The following is an 18,594-nucleotide window of genomic DNA, read 5'->3' on the forward strand; positions in this document are numbered from 1 at the left end:
GTAACGAGCTGTTTGCAACGCTGTGGAGGACCTTTAGTCCACCCTTCTTTCCAGAATAGTTTGCGATGACAGATGTCCGAGACGTCAGTGACTTTGTTTCTTATCTGCACTTGAATTGGATGGAAGGACGGAGAACCTGATGTTGTTACTTTTTGAGATCTTTTAACGTACCAGATGTTGTCAGACAGCTGCTGTTTAAGGGATTTCTTCAACTATATTTTATAGGATAGACATTTTCTTTACCCATCATAAATGGAAGCATCATTTCAGAACTGTTTTTAATATATTTAATCTGGTTATTTTTGCCTAATATTAAAAGTTTTATGACAAACGTGTCAAAAAAAGCTGAAGAAATCTGTGAGGGTGTGGGGGGGGGGGGTATGTTCTCACAACACGGTAGCTAGTGACATGTAGAAGCATGGTCTTATTTTTAATTTAGCGTTCTTCCGTCAGTCTTGGGTTGTAGACCTATCCACAGTGGAATTAATTGCTGAGGTAAGGATGCACATCTGGAAGCTTCTGATGCTCGAGGTGTCTGCAGAAGACTCTGACATATGTCGAAACGAGAACAAATCCCAGCTCTTGTTAGCACCTCGCCGCGGCTGATGCCTTTGCTGCTCAGAGGGCCTCTGTTTAATCCCACTTCCTGCTCCCTCTAAGCCAAGCCGTCTGCAGCTGTGGGAGCCAGTCAGCCAGGAGATGTTGACAATGCTGCTTAGGTAGCTGGACCACATCTGCACTCCAAGGGAGCCATTAAATGGGGAGGCAGTGACGCAAATCTGCGGGAAACTCTCCTCCCCCATTTGTTTCCCCTCTTTCTCCTCCTCCTCCTCCTCCCTCCATCATCCGAATACCAGGGCACCTTTTCTTTTTTTTGTTTTTGTTTCATCCTTCCCTAACAATGACAAGCATCTGCTCCCTCCTCTACTGCAAGTACAGGTAGGATCAAAATTGTAGGGCTTTTGTGAATTTATTGATATACATTACGTGTTATAGGAGACTGCGGATCTGCACGGTGTGCAGGACTTAAATTATTCCCTCCTCACTGTTTTCAGACTTGTTAGAATTGTAGATTTTTTCTTCTTTTTTTTTTTTTTTTCGTTTGGTCTCCTATGGCGGGGGAAGGCTGTCTTGAATATTGAATACATTAACCCTAAAAATTGCCCTTTCAGAGAGCTGAAACATCGGCTGCTAAATAATGTAGGCTTTCTCAGAAGATCACGACTTATAGCAGTTCTTCATTTTGCAAACTTTTAACCTTGAACTGTTTAAGATCTGTTCAGAATTGTGCAAAAAGAGAGTTTATCAGGCCGTGCTGGTTGTCTGACAAACGGCGTTGGATTCGAAAACAAGGCACCTTAACGGCGGTTTAATTATCGTCAGGAGTGAAATGTATGTTTTGGGGCTCCGCTGTGCGTCACCCGTCCATGCTGTGTGCGATCAGCCGTGTCGCAGCTACTCCTGGGTTTTCATTAGCAGTTGTCACTTTCCTCAACATTTCTATGCTAATGTTGACGGAGCACATCTGAGGATAGCCTCCTAATACGCTTTAAAGCATCATTTGTGATGATGGTGTGGATTTACTGTGCTGTGGTTACGAGTCTTATCTCTCTGCGGCCCTGCAGGAGATTTTTCCAGACGGCTCATTTCTATGTGGAGGAGAGCAGCTCTCCGCGGGTGGTGGCCAATGAGAATATCCCCATCATCCCTATACCAGGTAGGACACGTTGTTTCCTCCTACAGATGGTAAAAAAGTCAAGTTTTTTGTTGTTCTTTAGGTATTTCTGAAACAAGCACACTGGAGTAATGCTAGCATAAAAATATTACGCAATAGTAACCGAGATGTCTAAACGTTTCTACACAGTATTAAAAAGTATAGAAAAGTATGTATTTAGCCTTTGGCATTTTCTAAGACTTAATACATATTTTTACGTATCTTTTTTTAGGATTTTCATTTTTAGATGGATTTAAAATTATAGATTACAAAATGAACATAATAGTAATGAAAAAAAAATCTGACTCTTTAAAAATAAATGACTCAAACAAGTTGAACAGTTTTCTCGATCTCAGTGCAGCCGTCTCTGTGGTGATGCGTTTTGATTAGATCTATTTTCTCACAATCATGGGTTGACTGTCTCGATATTTTGAGAAATAAATATACTGGATTTTTTGGACTTTAAGGCACACTTAAAATCCTTAGATTTTCTCAAAAATTGATGATGCGCCTTATATGTGGACAAAGACGAGTTAATTCACGGTCCGAAAAATACGTTATGATAAAAATTGTAATGATGAAATGAAGCGGTCACCACTAGAAAACATGCTTGACATATTAAAATTATCTTTTTATTGACCTAATCCGGCATGACAGCCGTTATCACGGCAAACAAGCAGATATTATCACCAAATAATGATAGAATTTAACAATTATCAAACTCAAGCTTGGGGTATTGTTTTCCCAGAATAATAAGATAATTAAACTCATCTGTATAATTCGACAGAGCAACTGCCATTGCTACTTTCAAGCTAATATTACCTGTAGATAATTATATTACAATTAGACAGTTATCACAACCAAAACAGAATTAAGATCTCATGATCTTGACAAAATGGGAAAATAAAACTGTCATCACTTGAAAATATTCCTTTCCCTGAGCAAAATGGCTTGTTATATTATTATCTCAAGATAAGGATATAATGAAACAGTTATCATGTCAAGGTGAGCCTAAAACTCTTGTCATTTAATTTAAATTGTATGAGCAAGTTGTACCTGCATAACCTACCAAGAATACTTGTTAAAGAATTATATTTGGGTTTATGAGCTGAAACCTCGAAAGACATGCATGTTCTCAGTTTGACTGAGGTAATAAAGAGGGGTTGGAGGTTTTTTATGCAATTTGGAGCTTTTAATGCTAAGAAAACATTGATGCTAAACTCAAAACTAAATAAACCAAATCACATTAAACATTCATAGCTGTCTGAAAATTGGATGAGTTATTTGAAGCCCTGAATCTAGAAATTCACTCCTTTTTTTTTCTTACTGGAAATTTTGGAAATGCGCCAGACGTAATACAAAAAGTTCCAGTCTTAAAAGTTTGTAAAACCTTCAAATGACTGTTGGTGAAATTGTTAATGTTTTTTTTTTTAAGCCGTTAAAATAAAGTTGATGAGGGACTGATGAGGAAATGTGTTGAAATCAGGTATATAAAACCTAATGTTTCCCTTTCTCATTGAACCCATAGACAAAGTCTTGGACTTAGAATGCACCCAAGGAGTCTTGACTCTCATTTAGAAATCCGCGTCGAGCTGATAAAAGCAGACCTCTACACTGTTTCATTAACTGTTTATAAAGGGCTTCATGTATTACCTTGACACCTTCGTTTGCACAGTTTCTGTTCATTTACATGTGAAGTGACTCTGTGCACAGCTTAATAGAAGTTGAGTGACTGGCTTTTCTTTGCACTTAATATCCCGTGCAGCCGTGCGGTGGCAGTTTGTCGATATCAGACTTTACTTTCCCACTCTCTTAAAGCTCGGGGACGTTTCAGGGGGAGTGGTAGCAGAGTTAGAGCACGGCTTACGCCAGCATCCTCTGTGCGTCCTTTGTGTTTCTCTGTTGTTTAAAGCTTGAAACAGAACTGCGACATTTAACCATCAACGTGAACGAGATAAAACCGAGCCTGATCGCTCTCCGGGTGTTACAGTCTGCCGTCATCTGAATGACCAGATTAGTAAATCAGAACTTGCCTTTTTTTTTTTTTTTTTACGCCGCGACCCGCTGAAGCACGTGAGGGGCTCCACGGGCCTCAGCTGGGAGGGCGGGTTAGTTAAGACATTGGCCCGACTCAGCAGCCGTGACAGCTGAGTCCCCCCGCGCTGTTTCTGTGCAACGCCGGCCGGCCTCATCCCAGATCCCTCATGTGTGATTTGGGGCTGATTTGGCGCAGATGAAACAGATGCTCCCAGAGCCGGACATAGGTGTTTGTAGGGTTAGCCGGCCAAATCAAATGATAGCTCCTCATTAAAAACCGACTCTCAGTGACTAGTTTAACATGACCAATGATTTGCAATATTATAGTAAATTAAAAGACCGGTGCCTTTTTTTTTACAAAAAGAAAAAAAAAAATTTTCACAAAATCTCTTTCTGATCCTTGTAAACATGTCGCGCTCAGAATCTGTTTTGTGTTTCTCCTGCAGACGATATGGACGCCATTCCTGTAAAGCAGTTTGTTAAGCACGTCATGGAGCTCTACAAAAGCAACATGCAAGGTTTTGCAGAGGAGTTTGAGGTATGTTCTCAGCACTTCTTTGACGTTGTTATTATTTTCTTTGTTAATCTTCGTTCCATACAGTAGTGCGTCACATGCAAAAATAGCCGTTACGGCCACACTAGGTACTAAACCAGGTATACAAAGTTTTTCCCTCTCCCCTTTTTCACAATTTGTCACATTGAAACCATAAAGAACAGAACATCTTATTCGGGATTTTACAATCACAAACACACCTGCTACTGTTCGGGGATGTGCTCCTGCCAGCCTTTCACGTCTACAGACTGAAATGTTTGCCCATTTGTGTTTGCAAACCAGCTCAAACACAGTCAGATTGGATGGAGATTACCTTTTATCATTCTTTCGAGTCTTGCCACAACATGGATTTGGGTCTGGAATGGGACTTGGGTTACTCTAACACATGAACATGCTTGTATCTTGGCCCTTTTATTTGTTACTGTGACTGTATGTTTAGAGGTGTTTTCCTGCCAGAAGCGGGACCTCTCGCCCAGTCGGAGGTCTTGTGTAGCTCTGTAGACCTTCCCAGCTTCCCTGGACCCGCAGAAGAAAAGGCTCCACTGCAGCATAATGTCTCCACTACCATGTTTCAACAAGGAGTTGGTGCCTTCTGGATGATGTGCGGTGTTCATTTTCCTTGAGACATTGAGTTTGGGCATAGATTAAAAGATTTTGGTCTAATCCGACTGGAGCATCTTCAGCAGCATGTTTGCTGTGTCCCCTGCATGACCTTTGGCAAACAGCAGACAGAACGTTTTTTGGGGCTTTCTCCTGCTGTGACTCCAATATTTGTAGAGAGCAGCACGTCAGATAAGTTGCCTTCTTGATAGCTTTTCCAACCCGAACAGCTTCTCCAGAGATACCGCGGGCCACTTGCCTGCTTCTCTAACCTATTCGCTGCTAGTCCAGCCTGTCGGTTTTACAAATTTGAGGCCTGAACAAAGTCAGACAGATCTCCAAGGCAAAATAAGGCAGAAAGATTAGCGACACAATAAAATCTTACAGAAAACTGGTTTAACTAGACTTTTCAAACTTGTGGAATCTTGTTTAACCCAACTCTGCTTTTATTTAGCAGTACTCTGCTAAATTAAAGATTAAAGTCGACTCTGTTTAGGTGACTTCTAAACACAATTGGTTATACGGTACTTTATTTAGGGGTATCAGAATAAAAATTATGCTAACCATGTATCATTCTTCTTTTAATTCACAACTGCTTTGTGTTGGTTTATGTTTGTAATGTGGCAGAAAGAGGGACAAAAAGTGAAAATGCATGCTGAGGATTTTGCCCAGTACTGTAAAAGAGTGTTTGTTTGTACCTTTGGGTTTTGACCTACAAACTGCTGTCTATTGTTCAAACTCTGCAAAGCAGTCTGTCTGTGAACAACAGCTAGAAATCACCGTATTCATGTGTTTGTGTGTGGAGTCGCGGAATCTGACCAGATGGTCTGGAGAAAGATGGAGAGAGCGATCAGAGGGACGGGGGTTAATTAGAGAGGGCCCTTTCTGCTGGTTTTCTGGATGGGAACACATTTTTTTTCTGTGTAACTAGGTTAAGAAAGAAGGCAAAAGCCTCGCCCCCAGAGTGTTCCCTCTAATTGGGGTCAGTCAGTGTGAGGCTGGTGTGCATGCTTCCTAAATGCACCAGGACGGGGCCCCTGTTTGGAAGTGACTGGATTTTGTGGATGGCTGATCATTCCACGGTGTAATAGGGAGGAAAATAAGGGGCTCGTGCTCTGATGAAGCGTCTTTGACTGAGAAGGCTCTGAACTCCTGGACTATGGCAGAGGATTTGGGAGGAGGGGAACATTTCCTGTTATGAAAGAACAAAAAAAAAAAAAAAAATAACTATCACAAAAATCCCCATTGTTACCAGGTCATTTTTTACAGTTTCGAGGAAGTCAAGCGGGCTAATACTATTAGCTCCTCTCTTCTTGCTTAATAAAATCCGTTTCTGTCTATTTTTTTTCCCCTCCCCAGGAGGTCCAGCGCTCCACAGTCGACTTAAAAATCACCGCTGAACATTCCAATCATCCTGACAACAAGCACAAAAACAGATACATCAACATTGTAGCCTGTGAGTCGGCTGTGAAATCTGATTAGGACGTCTGCTGCTGTGGGATTCAATAATGTTTTTATGCTGGGTTTTCATCCTTTTCATAAGAAAAATAAGAACGTCCATGCTTCCATTTTTCTTCCTGCAGATGACCACAGCAGGGTGAAATTGCGAGCTTTGGCGGGGAAAGATGCCAAACATTCGGATTACATCAACGCCAACTATGTGGATGTGAGTTAGGTTTTTTTTTTTCATTTCACTCATGGCTACTTTAGATGTTTTATTATTTATTTTTTTTTTATTAATGCAGGTTTCAGCTTGTTTATCAGAGCATGAGCTGCGAAAGAATCATTCCCACTGCTGAACACCATGCAGCAGTTTTATTTAGGATATCAGAGAAGGTGTCACAGCTACAAAATTGTATCCAGCTTATATTTCTGATATCAAATCAGTCGCATATTTCTTGTAGTTCTTGGGAATAATGTATTAGAAGGATTGCATCTTATCAGCAAATAATCCCATTTCAGGGCTACAACCGTCCCAGGGCTTATATCGCCGCTCAGGGTCCTCTCAAGTCTACGTTCGAAGACTTCTGGAGGATGGTGTGGGAGCAGAACACGGGAATTATTGTCATGATAACCAACCTGGTGGAAAAAGGCAGGGTAAGGTCACCTCACGCGCTCCCACGCCAGAAGCATGGACCGGAGACGCCTGTCTGCTGTTGGACGTGCGGCGCTCACGCCGCTCTTGTGTCTTTCAGAGGAAATGCGACCAGTACTGGCCGACGGAGAACAGCGAGCAGTACGGAAACATCGTGGTGACGCTGAAAAGCACCAAAGTGCACGCCTGCTACACTCTGCGCCGCTTTCTTATAAGGAACACGAAAGTTAAAAAGGTAACCGGAGGCAGAAAGAAAAAAAAAACATGCTGTGTTTCCAAAGTTTTAACCGCTCATTTGCTTTTGAAATGCTAAGAAATATGCATAATAATATGCGTGGATGTCTCAGTGGAGAGATTATGCATTATTCTATTTATAAGACATGGCAGAAGTTCTTCTATCCTGGTTGTAATTAACCTTTTAGTTTCTTTACTATTCTGTCAAATTTATTTATTAAATCTCATATATTCAGCCCTCTGAAATCGTTCCTGAATGTTTTCTTTTTCCCCCTTTTTCAATCAATCCTGCTAATTTCATCCATTTTTATTTTATTCCCTGTATATTTATTTCACTAATGTAGGTGCGGATGTATATTTAAAGGCAACTTTTTCTCTTTTTAATTTCCCGATGCATCCCACTCCCCCCTCTCTCCTTCTTTCTCTTAGCCGGTGATTGCTTTGCGTCTCTCTTTTTACATTCATGGATGATTTTCTGCTTCTCGTCACTCCTCCAGCATCAGAGTGTGGAGATAAATACAGACGGAAGGATTTATCTAATTATTTCTCAAGCGTTCGTTGGCTTATAGGTTGATGTGCTATTTATGTATTTCTGCCTGTTTTACCTCTGCTAAGGAGGTAAAACAGGCAGGTGGTTTCTCTTCGCTTTGTTGTTTTGTTTGTGTGTGTGTTGGGTGTGTGTGTGTGTGTGTGTGTGTGTGTGTGTGTGTGTGTGTGTGTGTGTGTGTGTGTGTGTGTGTGTGTGTGGAGTTGTATAAAAGATGAGGAATCATTGTGCATAAAAACGTGACTAGTGTCGGGACACGGTTCAGTACATTTATTAAGTGAACTTTTACTCTGAGTGCAGGTTTGGTCTGTTTGTTTGTTTGTTTTTTTTCCACTTTTTAGTTTTTCAGAGATAAGCAGTTTCATTCTGCTCTTGTTAACGTTTGCGGTTTCAACGCTACACTCAGTGGGCCGTTAATAGTCTATATCAGGGGTCGGCAACCTGTGGCTCTGGAGCTTCAAGTGGCTTTTAGGTCCTTCCACTACAGCGCTTAATGGCTTGGGCTGAAAATGATACAGAGCAAACGAATGTTTTTAAAAATAGACGTAATAACAAACAGGTTTTATTACATCTGTTTATTTTACCATATCATATTTTTCTTCAATTTGTCTCGTCATCTGGATGGAAACTGTGCTTTTTTTTTTGTTTTTTGTTTTACGTAATCTTTCCACAAATATACCATCCCATATAAAACATATATCCTCAGCTATCCTCTTTTTGCAGTGTCTTTCTTTATTCTAAAACCCAAGAACCAAAATAAAATGGTGGTGACAATACATTTCTTGTAGTAGATATTTATCTAAGTTGGCTTTTTTTAAAAGGTCAGGTACCTTTTGTGGCTGTAAACGAGCTTTATTCAGACAGATTTAGAGCAACGATGGTTCTTTAGATTGTAAAGGTTGTAGACCTCTAGTCCGTATAAACATTTGTTTCTAGTTTTGTTATTGTTGATCCTTGTCAGCTAATTTTAACGGACCAGGGAAATTTTTATCCATCCCTCTCTGCTGACCCATTGTCAATGTATCAATCATCTGTCCATCCAACCATCCATCCATTGTTTGTCCATCAATCCATCCATTTATCTAGCCATACTCACATCTATTCTCTTGTACATCAATCCATCATCTGTCCTACCTTCCGTTCATCCATCTAATCATTATCTGTCTGTCCATCTATCCACTAGTAGTCTTACCGTCCATTCATTCATATTTGTCCATCTATGCAATACAGGTTCTTAGTAACCTCTCTAAAGAAGCAGCTGTAATTGCAAATTAATGTTTTGTATTTAGAAACTGTTGAGAATAGCGACATTAGAGCCTGGAGCTTTTATATGTGAATTCTGTTGGACGTTTGCTGCAAATGCTGAAGAAATGCTAGTTTTGCATCAATGAGACATCAAGGAATCGGTCCTTACCTTGTAACCAACCAGCCAATAAGTCTAGTTCTAATTGTTGATACTTATTACATGAAGTTTTACCACCACAATTCACTATCATAATCAATTCACTGTTTTTGTTCAGCTAAGAAGTTTTGAAAGACTAGGATAAAGCTGAAGTTTAGCAGTGATAGTTATTTTTTCTCATTTTGTTCCTCCATGCTTACAGATTGAAGCATCAGAAGTGCGTTTTTCACAGCTTCTAATGTGTTTGATGCATTTGTTGTAATGTTTCAGGGTCAGAAGGGGAACCAGAAAGGGAAGCTAAATGAACGCATCGTGATCCAGTATCACTACACTCAGTGGCCTGACATGGGAGTACCAGAGTATACCCTCCCTGTCCTCACTTTCATCAACCGCTCCTCAGCGGCTCGTACTGCAGACATGGGTCCCGTCCTGGTGCACTGCAGGTACGTCCTCTGCGCTGTGAATTAGGTCTGAAAGAGTGCTCCAGATTGGGCTTTCGGACTCACTAATGATGATTTGCTTTCAATCTCTCCCTCCGAACTCCCACTCCCACCACTTTGCGCTCTGCTCTCCAGTGCCGGGGTCGGGCGCACAGGAACGTACATCGTCATCGACAGCATGCTGCAACAAATCAAGGACAAAAGCACAGCCAGTGTCCTGGATTTTCTCAAACATATACGCACACAACGCAACTACCTTGTCCAGACTGAGGTAAGGTGGCCGAACTCGTCAGAGAAGTCTGGAAAACCGAATTTCTCCTTCTAAAGGTCAGCTGTGATTTAAGATGGGAGAGCAGTTATGAAGTTTATTCAGTTTGATACTCAGAGCTCAGGTAAAGGTCATGCTCACTGCAATTTTCAGTGCACCACAGAGTTCAAGCGTTTACACACTCTCCATAATACCGATGACCGTGTTACACCAGAGGTGGCCCACTCTAGTTCTTCTCAGGTTGAACACTGTGCTCCTTAAGTCATGGACTCTTAGAGCTTTAATAAAATGAATGGCAGGCAACAGAAATGGAAAAAAAAAGAGACTCAACCATTCCTTCAAAAATATGCCTTTACTCTGACTGGTCTGGAACTTACTTTTAATAGTTTTTGCAGGTTGAGATAAACGTAAGTGTATTTCTTCATAACTGATTCATCATAAATATAACACCTTTTATTTTTTTATTGTGCACTACTTAACAATTAACCCGTCTGACTATGAAACTATTAATACCGCTGTAAATGTATTAATTAAATTCAATCCTATTTTATTTATATAGCGCCAATTCCCAACATGTCATCTCAAGGCACTTTACAAAGTCAAATTCAATCAAATCATACAGATTGGTCAATTCCTATCTAAGCAAACCCACCAGTTAGCATCAAGTCTTGACAAGCAGCATTCGCTCCTCCTGATAGAGTGTAGAGCCACAGTGGAGAGTCGTCTGCATTGTTGATGACTTTGCAGCAATCCATCATACTGAGCATGCATGACGTGACAGTGGAGAGGAAAACTCCCCATTAACGGGAAGAAAAAACCTCCAGCAGGTCATCTGCCTCGAACGACTGGGGGTTAGAGAAGACAATGCAGAGGCACAGGAGCACACAGTGATCCAGAAATCCTTTCTACATTAGATGGTAATAGCGGGTGATCTGCCTCCCCTGCATGATGTCACAGCTAACAGAACGCCAGACCAGGTGTGCCTACTATGAAGACAAAAAAGACAGAGAACAAAAAGTTAAACATTGCAGCAGAGTGAGAAATATAGGCCCTGATGTCCTCCGGTAGCCTAAGCCTATAGCAGCATAACTATAGAGATAGCTCAGGGTAACATAAGCCACTCTAACTATAAGCTTTGTCAAAAAGGAAAGTTGTAAGCCTGGTCTTAAAAGTAGACAGGGTGTCTGCCTCACGGACCAAAACTGGGATCTGCCTCCCATTCTACTTTTAGATACTCTAGGAACCACCAGCAGACCTGCAGTCTGAGAGCAAAGTGCTCTGTTAGGATTACATGTCTTGGTCGAAATTAACACCAAGATTTTTTACCTTAATACCAGAGGCCAATTTAATGCCATCTAGATTAAGTGATTGATTAAGAAGTTTATTATTTAAGGACTCTGGTTCAAAGATGACTGTAGTCTAAGTAATTGATTGGATCTGTCAGGATTTATGGATGAATATATCTATTAACTAGGGGTCCCAGTGGCACAAGAGTTAGGAAGTTTGTCCTGTAACCGGCAGGTGATCGTCTCAGTCGTTGTGTCCTTGGGCGACCCACATTGCCTGCTGGCGGTGGTCAGAGGGCCCGGTGGCGCCGAAGTATGGCAGCCTGCCCCAGCTACTAGCATAGCTTACCACTGTCAGGGTGTGAATGGATGAATGGATGAATGACTGACGGTAGTGTAAAGCGCTTTGTGGACATTTTGTAAATACTTTGATAGGCCCAATAACTGTCCTTCAAGGCTACTTTTTGTGTGAGTTTTGACTGCGGGCCTGAAACCCGACTCATTTATGTAGATTCCTTCCCTGAAACTGGGCAGGTCCTCCTCCAGCTGGAGTATCACTGCGGTCTGAGAACACCGACCTCTGCCCGCCACAGCAGTGGAGTCTAGCATGCAGTGAGAAACTGTGAAATCAGACTAATACAACATTAATCTCGGATTTTTTTTTCTCAGCAGTTGGAGGTTAAAAGCCACTGACTCCAAACTGTGTGAAAATGTGTAGGTGGAGTGGATTTTAAATGGACTGTGCCGATCCTGATTCCTGGGGAAAATGGAGAGCTCTGATGGGGATAAAAACCTGCCACCTCAAAATATTGTTTACGGAAAGTTGAATTGACTGAATTGAAATCGCCTCGGATTTTTGAAGAAGTTTGTAAATAATCCACAGATATTTAATAAGTAAACCCCCTGAGATGTGTCTTTAGGAACAGTACCCACACAGCCGCTGCTGCACAAAATTTCAGGCTTTCGATTAACGTTGGCAGATTTACTAGATGTATTACAATGCAAACCCTGTAAAACACTATGATATTCAGCATGGGTGCCTGGTTTTAGAGGTTGTGTTGGGAAAACAGAAAATGCAGAACTCTGGTCATGTCATCCAAAGTTAACATAATTTGACCTGCAGAGGAGGAGATTGGCTAAAGCCAAATGCTGGGGATTTTCAACCAGTGAGACATCTTCAGCATTCTTATGTTACAAAACTCCAGTTTCAGCTCAGTCTTACCTCTCCAGCAGGGCTGTTTTTGTGTTGGCTTTCTAAAGTCATACATGTTTAAAACATTGGTTGTCCCTTAATTCCTAAAATCCATGTCCTAGGTTCTCATAAAACAACCAGCTTCCTTATTCTAATTTATCCACGAGTAGTTATTATTATTTCAAAACAATATTATGCTATATACATATTTGATAGACTAAAGGAGTCATAACCTGGTATTTTACATATACTATCCTTCTGAAAATGTCTTTAAATTCATGTTTAGTCATTTTTAGGAGACATTTTTTTTTTAAATTGAGCTCATTCTGACCTTTTTCCATACCCCTCTTTATTTCTCGTGAGGGTACGCGTGAGAGTTTGACTTACGCGTTGGTTTGTTTACCATCGTTTGCCAGTGTCGACGCTGCCCTGAGCGTTTGTGTCTCGTTGCAAAATGTGACGCGCGTACAGAAAGTAGCTGGGAAGTAGAGGAGAGGCGGGCGTGGCTTACGTTAGCGTCCTTCCACGGTGACGTACATCCAGGAGCAGCAGCTAAATCTCGCTTGGCAGAGAGCGCGCTCTTGTGAATTTTTAATGGTTTGTACAAGGAGCCCGCACTAAAAAAAATCTGATTCTCTAGAAGGTTTTAACTAAGGCCCAACACCAACACATAAGTTTTAACACGAAAAAGTCTAAATTCCAGGTGATGACTCCTTTAAGTGACCCATAGAACAATCAATCAATCTTTATTGTCAACTACAATTTGCATTGTAGTTGACAATAAAGGCGCATTCTTCCAACGGCCGAGGACCCCGCCTGACGCGGTTTCCTTAGGGCGCTCCCTTTAACTTTTATTGAAACAAAGCATGTCTATCTATCATATCTATCTGATGCTGTAGAAACCTAATTTTCGACAAAGAAGGTGAGGAGTATATTCTTATTGTTTGATGTAGTGTTGGGTAATGGATCCGTGTATCATGGATTAATAAACCTCTGAACACAAACATCACTCAATAACAGTTTTGCCTCATTTTATCACTGTTCCCACAGATATTCTAACTAGAGGCACCTAAAATGACATGACTTATTATAGCGGTCACTTTCTGAAAACGTAAAAAAAGACGTTTTCTTTCCCATCTTTCAGGAACAGTATGTGTTCATCCACGATGCGCTGATGGAGGCCATCCTCAGCAGGGAGACGGAGGTGCCGGCCTGGAAGCTGCACGGCTACGTCAACAGCATTCTGACGCCCAACTCGGCCAGCCGCACGCGGCTGGAGAAGCAGTTCAGGGTGAGTCGCCCTTTGTCCCCATCAGCTGGATCCGAGGTGGTCCGCTGGTCGCAGGCTTAATAGCAACATGCATGCTGGCTTTTCCGCTTTGAGGCAGGAAGAGACCGAAAGTGGCTTTGATGTTGGCTTTATAAAGTCATGTGTGTCACCCCTGTTGCGTTATGCAAAGTTTGATGAATGTTTAATCAAGCCGCAGCTCTTTCAACATCGGAAGAGGAAAGAAAATAATTGCTCAAAAATAATGTCACTTATTTCCCCAGCTCCACGCACTTGTCTTGAGAGTAGAAAGGGGAATTTTCCGTTGTGTCCTAGTCCTCGTGTTTGTGCTGGAGCCCTCTGTGACTGAAATCTGATTATTTCATTTTATTTAATTCTTTGTTTATCTGCCCTTCTCCGCGTCTCCAGCTGCTGAGTCAGTGCAACACGCGCTTTGTCGAGTGCTTCAGCGCACACAAAGACTGCAACAAGGAGAAGAACCGCAACTCCTCGGTGGTTCCCTGTGAGTATTTACCGCAGCATCCGTCGCCCCGGACCCGCAGGTTGAGCAAACAACCGATCGGCGTCGCTCCGTAATGCACATTTATTTCCCTTTATCAGCCGGTGAATTATTAAGACAATTCCTGCTCCAAATTTAGAATCCATTTCCATAATCCTATAAGTTAATCTTTCTGTGCGTTCTCAGCACGCTTGTCAGGAGAAAAAGGAGGTACTTGTTGCTATAGCAACAGCAAGGACTGATAATGAATGTGTGCATTATCGGGCGGCGTAATATAAAAGACGCTTGGGTTGGGATTTAAAGCTTGTTTTTTTTTTGTTTTTTTTCCCCTCCCTCATTCCTATCTCTGCCTCAACAGCGGAAAGAGCAAGGGTTGGACTCACCACCCTGCCTGGCATGAAAGGAACAGATTACATTAATGCATCCTACATAATGGTACAGTGTTGACAATTAATGAGTTGAATTTCTCTATCCTGAGCCATTAAGCTTCTGCTGAGAAAATGATGGGTTGCGCGAAAGGCTAACTGTTCCACCTCTGTCAACTCAGGGCTACTACAGGAGTAATGAGTTCATCATTACCCAGCATCCTTTGCCCCACACCACCACAGACTTCTGGAGGATGATTTGGGACCACAATGCTCAGATTATCGTCATGCTGCCTGACAACCAGGGGCTGGTGAGTGAGCGGCCATGAAAAATAGAACCATTTAAAACGCTCGTGCAGGGAAGGAATACTGATGAATAATTAGTGGAGGATTTAAATAATGCGCGCGTCACCGCTCTCCCCGCAGGCTGAGGATGAATTTGTTTACTGGCCGAGCCGAGAAGAGGCCATGAACTGCATCGCCTTCACTGTAACTCTCATCAGTAAGGACAGACTGTGCCTCTCCAACGAGGAGCAAATCATCATCCACGACTTCATCTTGGAGGCCACGCAGGTACCTGCTAACCCCGATAGCTGTTAATGAGGAGCGGTTCAGCCGCTCTGAGAGGAAGGTTTAATTAAAATCATAAAGTCGGGGTTCAGGCACATTCTGGAAATCTCTGGAAAACGCCGTGATTTTATTTATTTATTTTTAAGATCTTGATTAGAGCGTAGAAGAGGTGATATTTGCATTCCCAGTATTTCTTATACCTCAATGCACTGCAAAAACGGAACTAGAAATAAGTAAAATTTTCTTAAAATGTGTGTATTTCTCCTTGATTTGAGCAGGAAAATAAGATGATTTGCCAATGGAATAAGATTTTTGCACTTAAAATAGGAACAATTCATCTCAATCATCTTATTTCAAGTGCAGGATGTCTAATTATCTTATTTTAGGGGTAAAAATACTCATTCCATTGGCAGATAATCTTTTTTACCTGCTCAAATCAAGGATAAGTACACTAATTTTAATAACATTTTACTCATTTTTAGATCCGTTTTTGAAGAGTGTATAGTTATATCCATCCATCCTTTTTTTGCAGGTTCCACATTAATTTCAGTAGAAACATCTACCATATATTTGTAGTCCAGTTTTAATTTTCGACTTCTCAAACTGGCTGACAAATGACTGACAACACTGTACACTTGAGCCTGATAGAACACGCAGAAAATGTGCAGCAACTCGGTGAAATGTGTCCTCCTGCTCTCATCAGGATGATTATGTTCTGGAGGTGAGACACTTTCAGTGCCCCAAATGGCCAAACCCAGACGCTCCTCTCAGCAGCACCTTCGAGCTCATCAGTGTCATCAAGGAGGAAGCCATGACCCGAGATGGCCCCACCATTGTGCACGATGAGTACGTCAGCCCTCTCCAGTTTAGCAACAGCAGTCTTTTATTCATATATTTATTTTTTTAGGTGAAATCTCTTGTCCAGGGCAATGAAAGTAATTGTGTATTTTTAATAGGGATACAGATCACACACAATGTTTTAAAGCTATATCTTGGACCAGTGTAAAAAAAAATAAAACAAGGGGGTAAGGAGTGCTCTGCTGTATTTAATTATGTTCTCCTAATTTTGGGGGGGTTAGCACAAGTAGGATTAAGATGCAGTAAATGTTGAGTGTTTTCCATACCTCTGGGTTTTGAAGTCCTTAAGTGTACATCAGCACCGATAATTTATAGGCCCCTACGATAAAGAAAAAAAAAGAAAAGAAAGCTAAAAGTCTCCCAGATTCCCAGCTGATGTTCCTCCTACATGCATGAGTGTCCGCAGCATCTCAGCTGCCACTAATGGGATGTATCTCCCAGCCTGCCTACGGTTTATTAAATAATTTTCTGAAGTTGTGGCGGAATAGATAACACAGCATCCTCCACCAGGTTTATACAGGTTTCTCAATAAATAGGATTGAAGCCGTGAAATAACATTTAAAAAAAAAAAAAAAAAACAACTTCCTGTTTGAAATGAGCAGCACCGTGTTGAAGACCACCTGACAGCTGTTCAGAGCTCACGCTGAACGTCTCCTCCTAGGTGTGGCGCCGTGTCGGCGGGCATGCTCTGCGCCCTGACCACGCTGTCCCAGCAGCTGGAGAGCGAGGGCGTCGTTGACATCTATCAGGTGGCCAAGATGATCAATCTGATGAGGCCGGGGGTCTTCACTGATATAGTAAGTTTGAAAACACAAACTTTCCGTTGTTTCATTCCCTACTCCCGGTATAAAGGGGGGGGGGGGGGGGGGGGGGGGGTTCTGGACACATTTGTTCATGAAGTTGTTTGGTCCTGGTAAGCCTTGTTCTGCTGCCCCCAAGTGGCCTGATGACCATTTCATGTGGTTTGACAAACACTCAGAGGCTCACTGTGACAAATATCAGCAGTTGTTGCGTTTTACAAGCTATTAAAAGTGCCCAACCGTCACCAAACTATGTTTAGCGTACGTATTTTGTCTCTTCTGGGCCACTGCAGCAGCACAGTAAAGCTTTTGCAAGTCTCCAGTAGTTTTTACTCACGTGAACTTTAAAGGTGCATAGCCACGTTATTTGACTTTTTTTATTATTATTTATACGTCAGGAGCTCACTCTGGTTGCATGCAAGGTTTTTATGAAAGATTATTATTAGTTTGATATTTTGGTGTTTTATGCTTTGTTTTTGCTCAGTTTGTTAGTAAATTAAGCCTTTCCTGTTTATTTATGATATTAACGGAAGTAAGACACAACGCATGCTCTGCAGGGTTTAAAACAAGGAACCGGCTAACGGTCGATCTCCCAGAGAAACGATGAAGAATGGTCTAAGATCCAGTGAAAAAAAGTGAAAAAAAAAAATATGATTCCAAGAGGGAAAAGACTGGAATGTTACTGGGGATACAGTATGAATGTTGGTGTTCAATGAAGCGGACGCTAAACCTGCCTGCGTTATTTATAATTGATTTATAAATTAAGCAAACCGGCATTATGATAGTTCTGCGATACTTTCACTAGATGTTGCCACATCTGTTTATATCTGCTAATCGCGCCCTACAGCAAATAATTTTTCGGCTCAAAAAGGACAATCAGAACACTAGGCTCGGTGTAGGCTCGGTGTATATAACCTTATTTTATCACGATCAAACGTTTTTTGGTCTTTTTTTTTATAAGCATATTGCGTGGCTATATACCTTTAAAGTTGATTTAACCAAATGCTGTTTGCTGCAGTGACTTGGACAAAGAAACAATGCCTCTTGAGCTTTTCCCCTTTTGTCACAACCACAAATTTAATTGTTGATTTTCTTTGAAAAAAACAGCAAGCTTGGCAAGGGGAAGGTAAATAATGCATTGCTATCATTTGTCTTAGAAATAAAAAAAATCCAAAAAGTGTGGCATATGTATTCAGACAATACATTCAAATAATATCCAGTTAGACCACCTGCATTTAGATGTTAGCTAATCCTTAATCTCAGGATGAATGCAGCTGTTCTGCGAAGGTTTGTTAGAGAACATGAGTAAACAGACAGCAGATATGTCAGAGATAAAGTTCCAGAGAAGTTTAAAATTGGGGTTTTACTTCAAAACAATAATCCCAAGCTCACGGAGCAGCATTCAATCCATCATCTATAGATTAAATGAGTGTTGATCAAGTGGAGGCCTGCTGTGGAGATCAACAGCTTGCTGACAGGACAGCTGTTAGTCGTGCCCCTCGACAAGTCTGGAGAAGAATAGTGGAGGAAGTAGAAGAAAACCATTGCTAAAATAATGTATCAAGTTAATTTTAAAGTTCCTCAGGTCATGATTACAGCAGACATGTGGAGGAAGATGTTCTGGCCTGAGGAGACCAAATTAGGACTTTCTGGTCAACACTTCACAGCTCAACCCCCACTGTTGGACATAGTGGTGGCAGCGTCATGCTGTGGGATGCTTTTATTTAAGGGAAGCTTGTCGATGAGAACGATTCAGAGAGAAAATCTGTTGGTCTACAAAAGACTTAAAACCGGGGCAGAGGTTCGCCTTCCAGCAGCTCTTAACATTCAGTCGCAGCTGCAGAGG

At 41.5% G+C, this 18,594-nt stretch overlaps 1 protein-coding gene across 4 annotated transcripts in view; it reads left to right on the top strand.

The window, feature by feature from the left end:
• ca16b (carbonic anhydrase XVI b) overlaps positions 1 to 18,594 on the top strand; it is a 192,873-nt gene that overhangs the window by 170,138 nt on the left and 4,141 nt on the right. For 2 of the 4 annotated variants that reach the window (XM_036152166.1, XM_036152168.1), the window contains exons 14-28: positions 1,626 to 1,717; positions 4,198 to 4,289; positions 6,264 to 6,360; positions 6,488 to 6,570; positions 6,867 to 7,001; positions 7,100 to 7,234; positions 9,453 to 9,625; positions 9,758 to 9,893; positions 13,513 to 13,659; positions 14,065 to 14,158; positions 14,514 to 14,590; positions 14,703 to 14,831; positions 14,947 to 15,093; positions 15,794 to 15,936; positions 16,610 to 16,745. In XM_036152166.1, the coding sequence (XP_036008059.1) occupies positions 1,626 to 1,717; positions 4,198 to 4,289; positions 6,264 to 6,360; positions 6,488 to 6,570; positions 6,867 to 7,001; positions 7,100 to 7,234; positions 9,453 to 9,625; positions 9,758 to 9,893; positions 13,513 to 13,659; positions 14,065 to 14,158; positions 14,514 to 14,590; positions 14,703 to 14,831; positions 14,947 to 15,093; positions 15,794 to 15,936; positions 16,610 to 16,745 (1,816 nt within the window). Of the gene's footprint in view, positions 1 to 1,625; positions 1,718 to 4,197; positions 4,290 to 6,263; positions 6,361 to 6,487; positions 6,571 to 6,866; positions 7,002 to 7,099; positions 7,235 to 9,452; positions 9,626 to 9,757; positions 9,894 to 13,512; positions 13,660 to 14,064; positions 14,159 to 14,513; positions 14,591 to 14,702; positions 14,832 to 14,946; positions 15,094 to 15,793; positions 15,937 to 16,609; positions 16,793 to 16,847; positions 17,031 to 18,594 lie in introns of those variants that run through there. The other 2 variants (XM_036152164.1, XM_036152165.1) reach the window with 2 other exon arrangements.

Source organism: Fundulus heteroclitus, chromosome 20, assembly GCF_011125445.2.
Source record: "Fundulus heteroclitus isolate FHET01 chromosome 20, MU-UCD_Fhet_4.1, whole genome shotgun sequence".
In the NCBI taxonomy this organism is placed as follows: Eukaryota; Metazoa; Chordata; class Actinopteri; order Cyprinodontiformes; family Fundulidae; genus Fundulus; species Fundulus heteroclitus.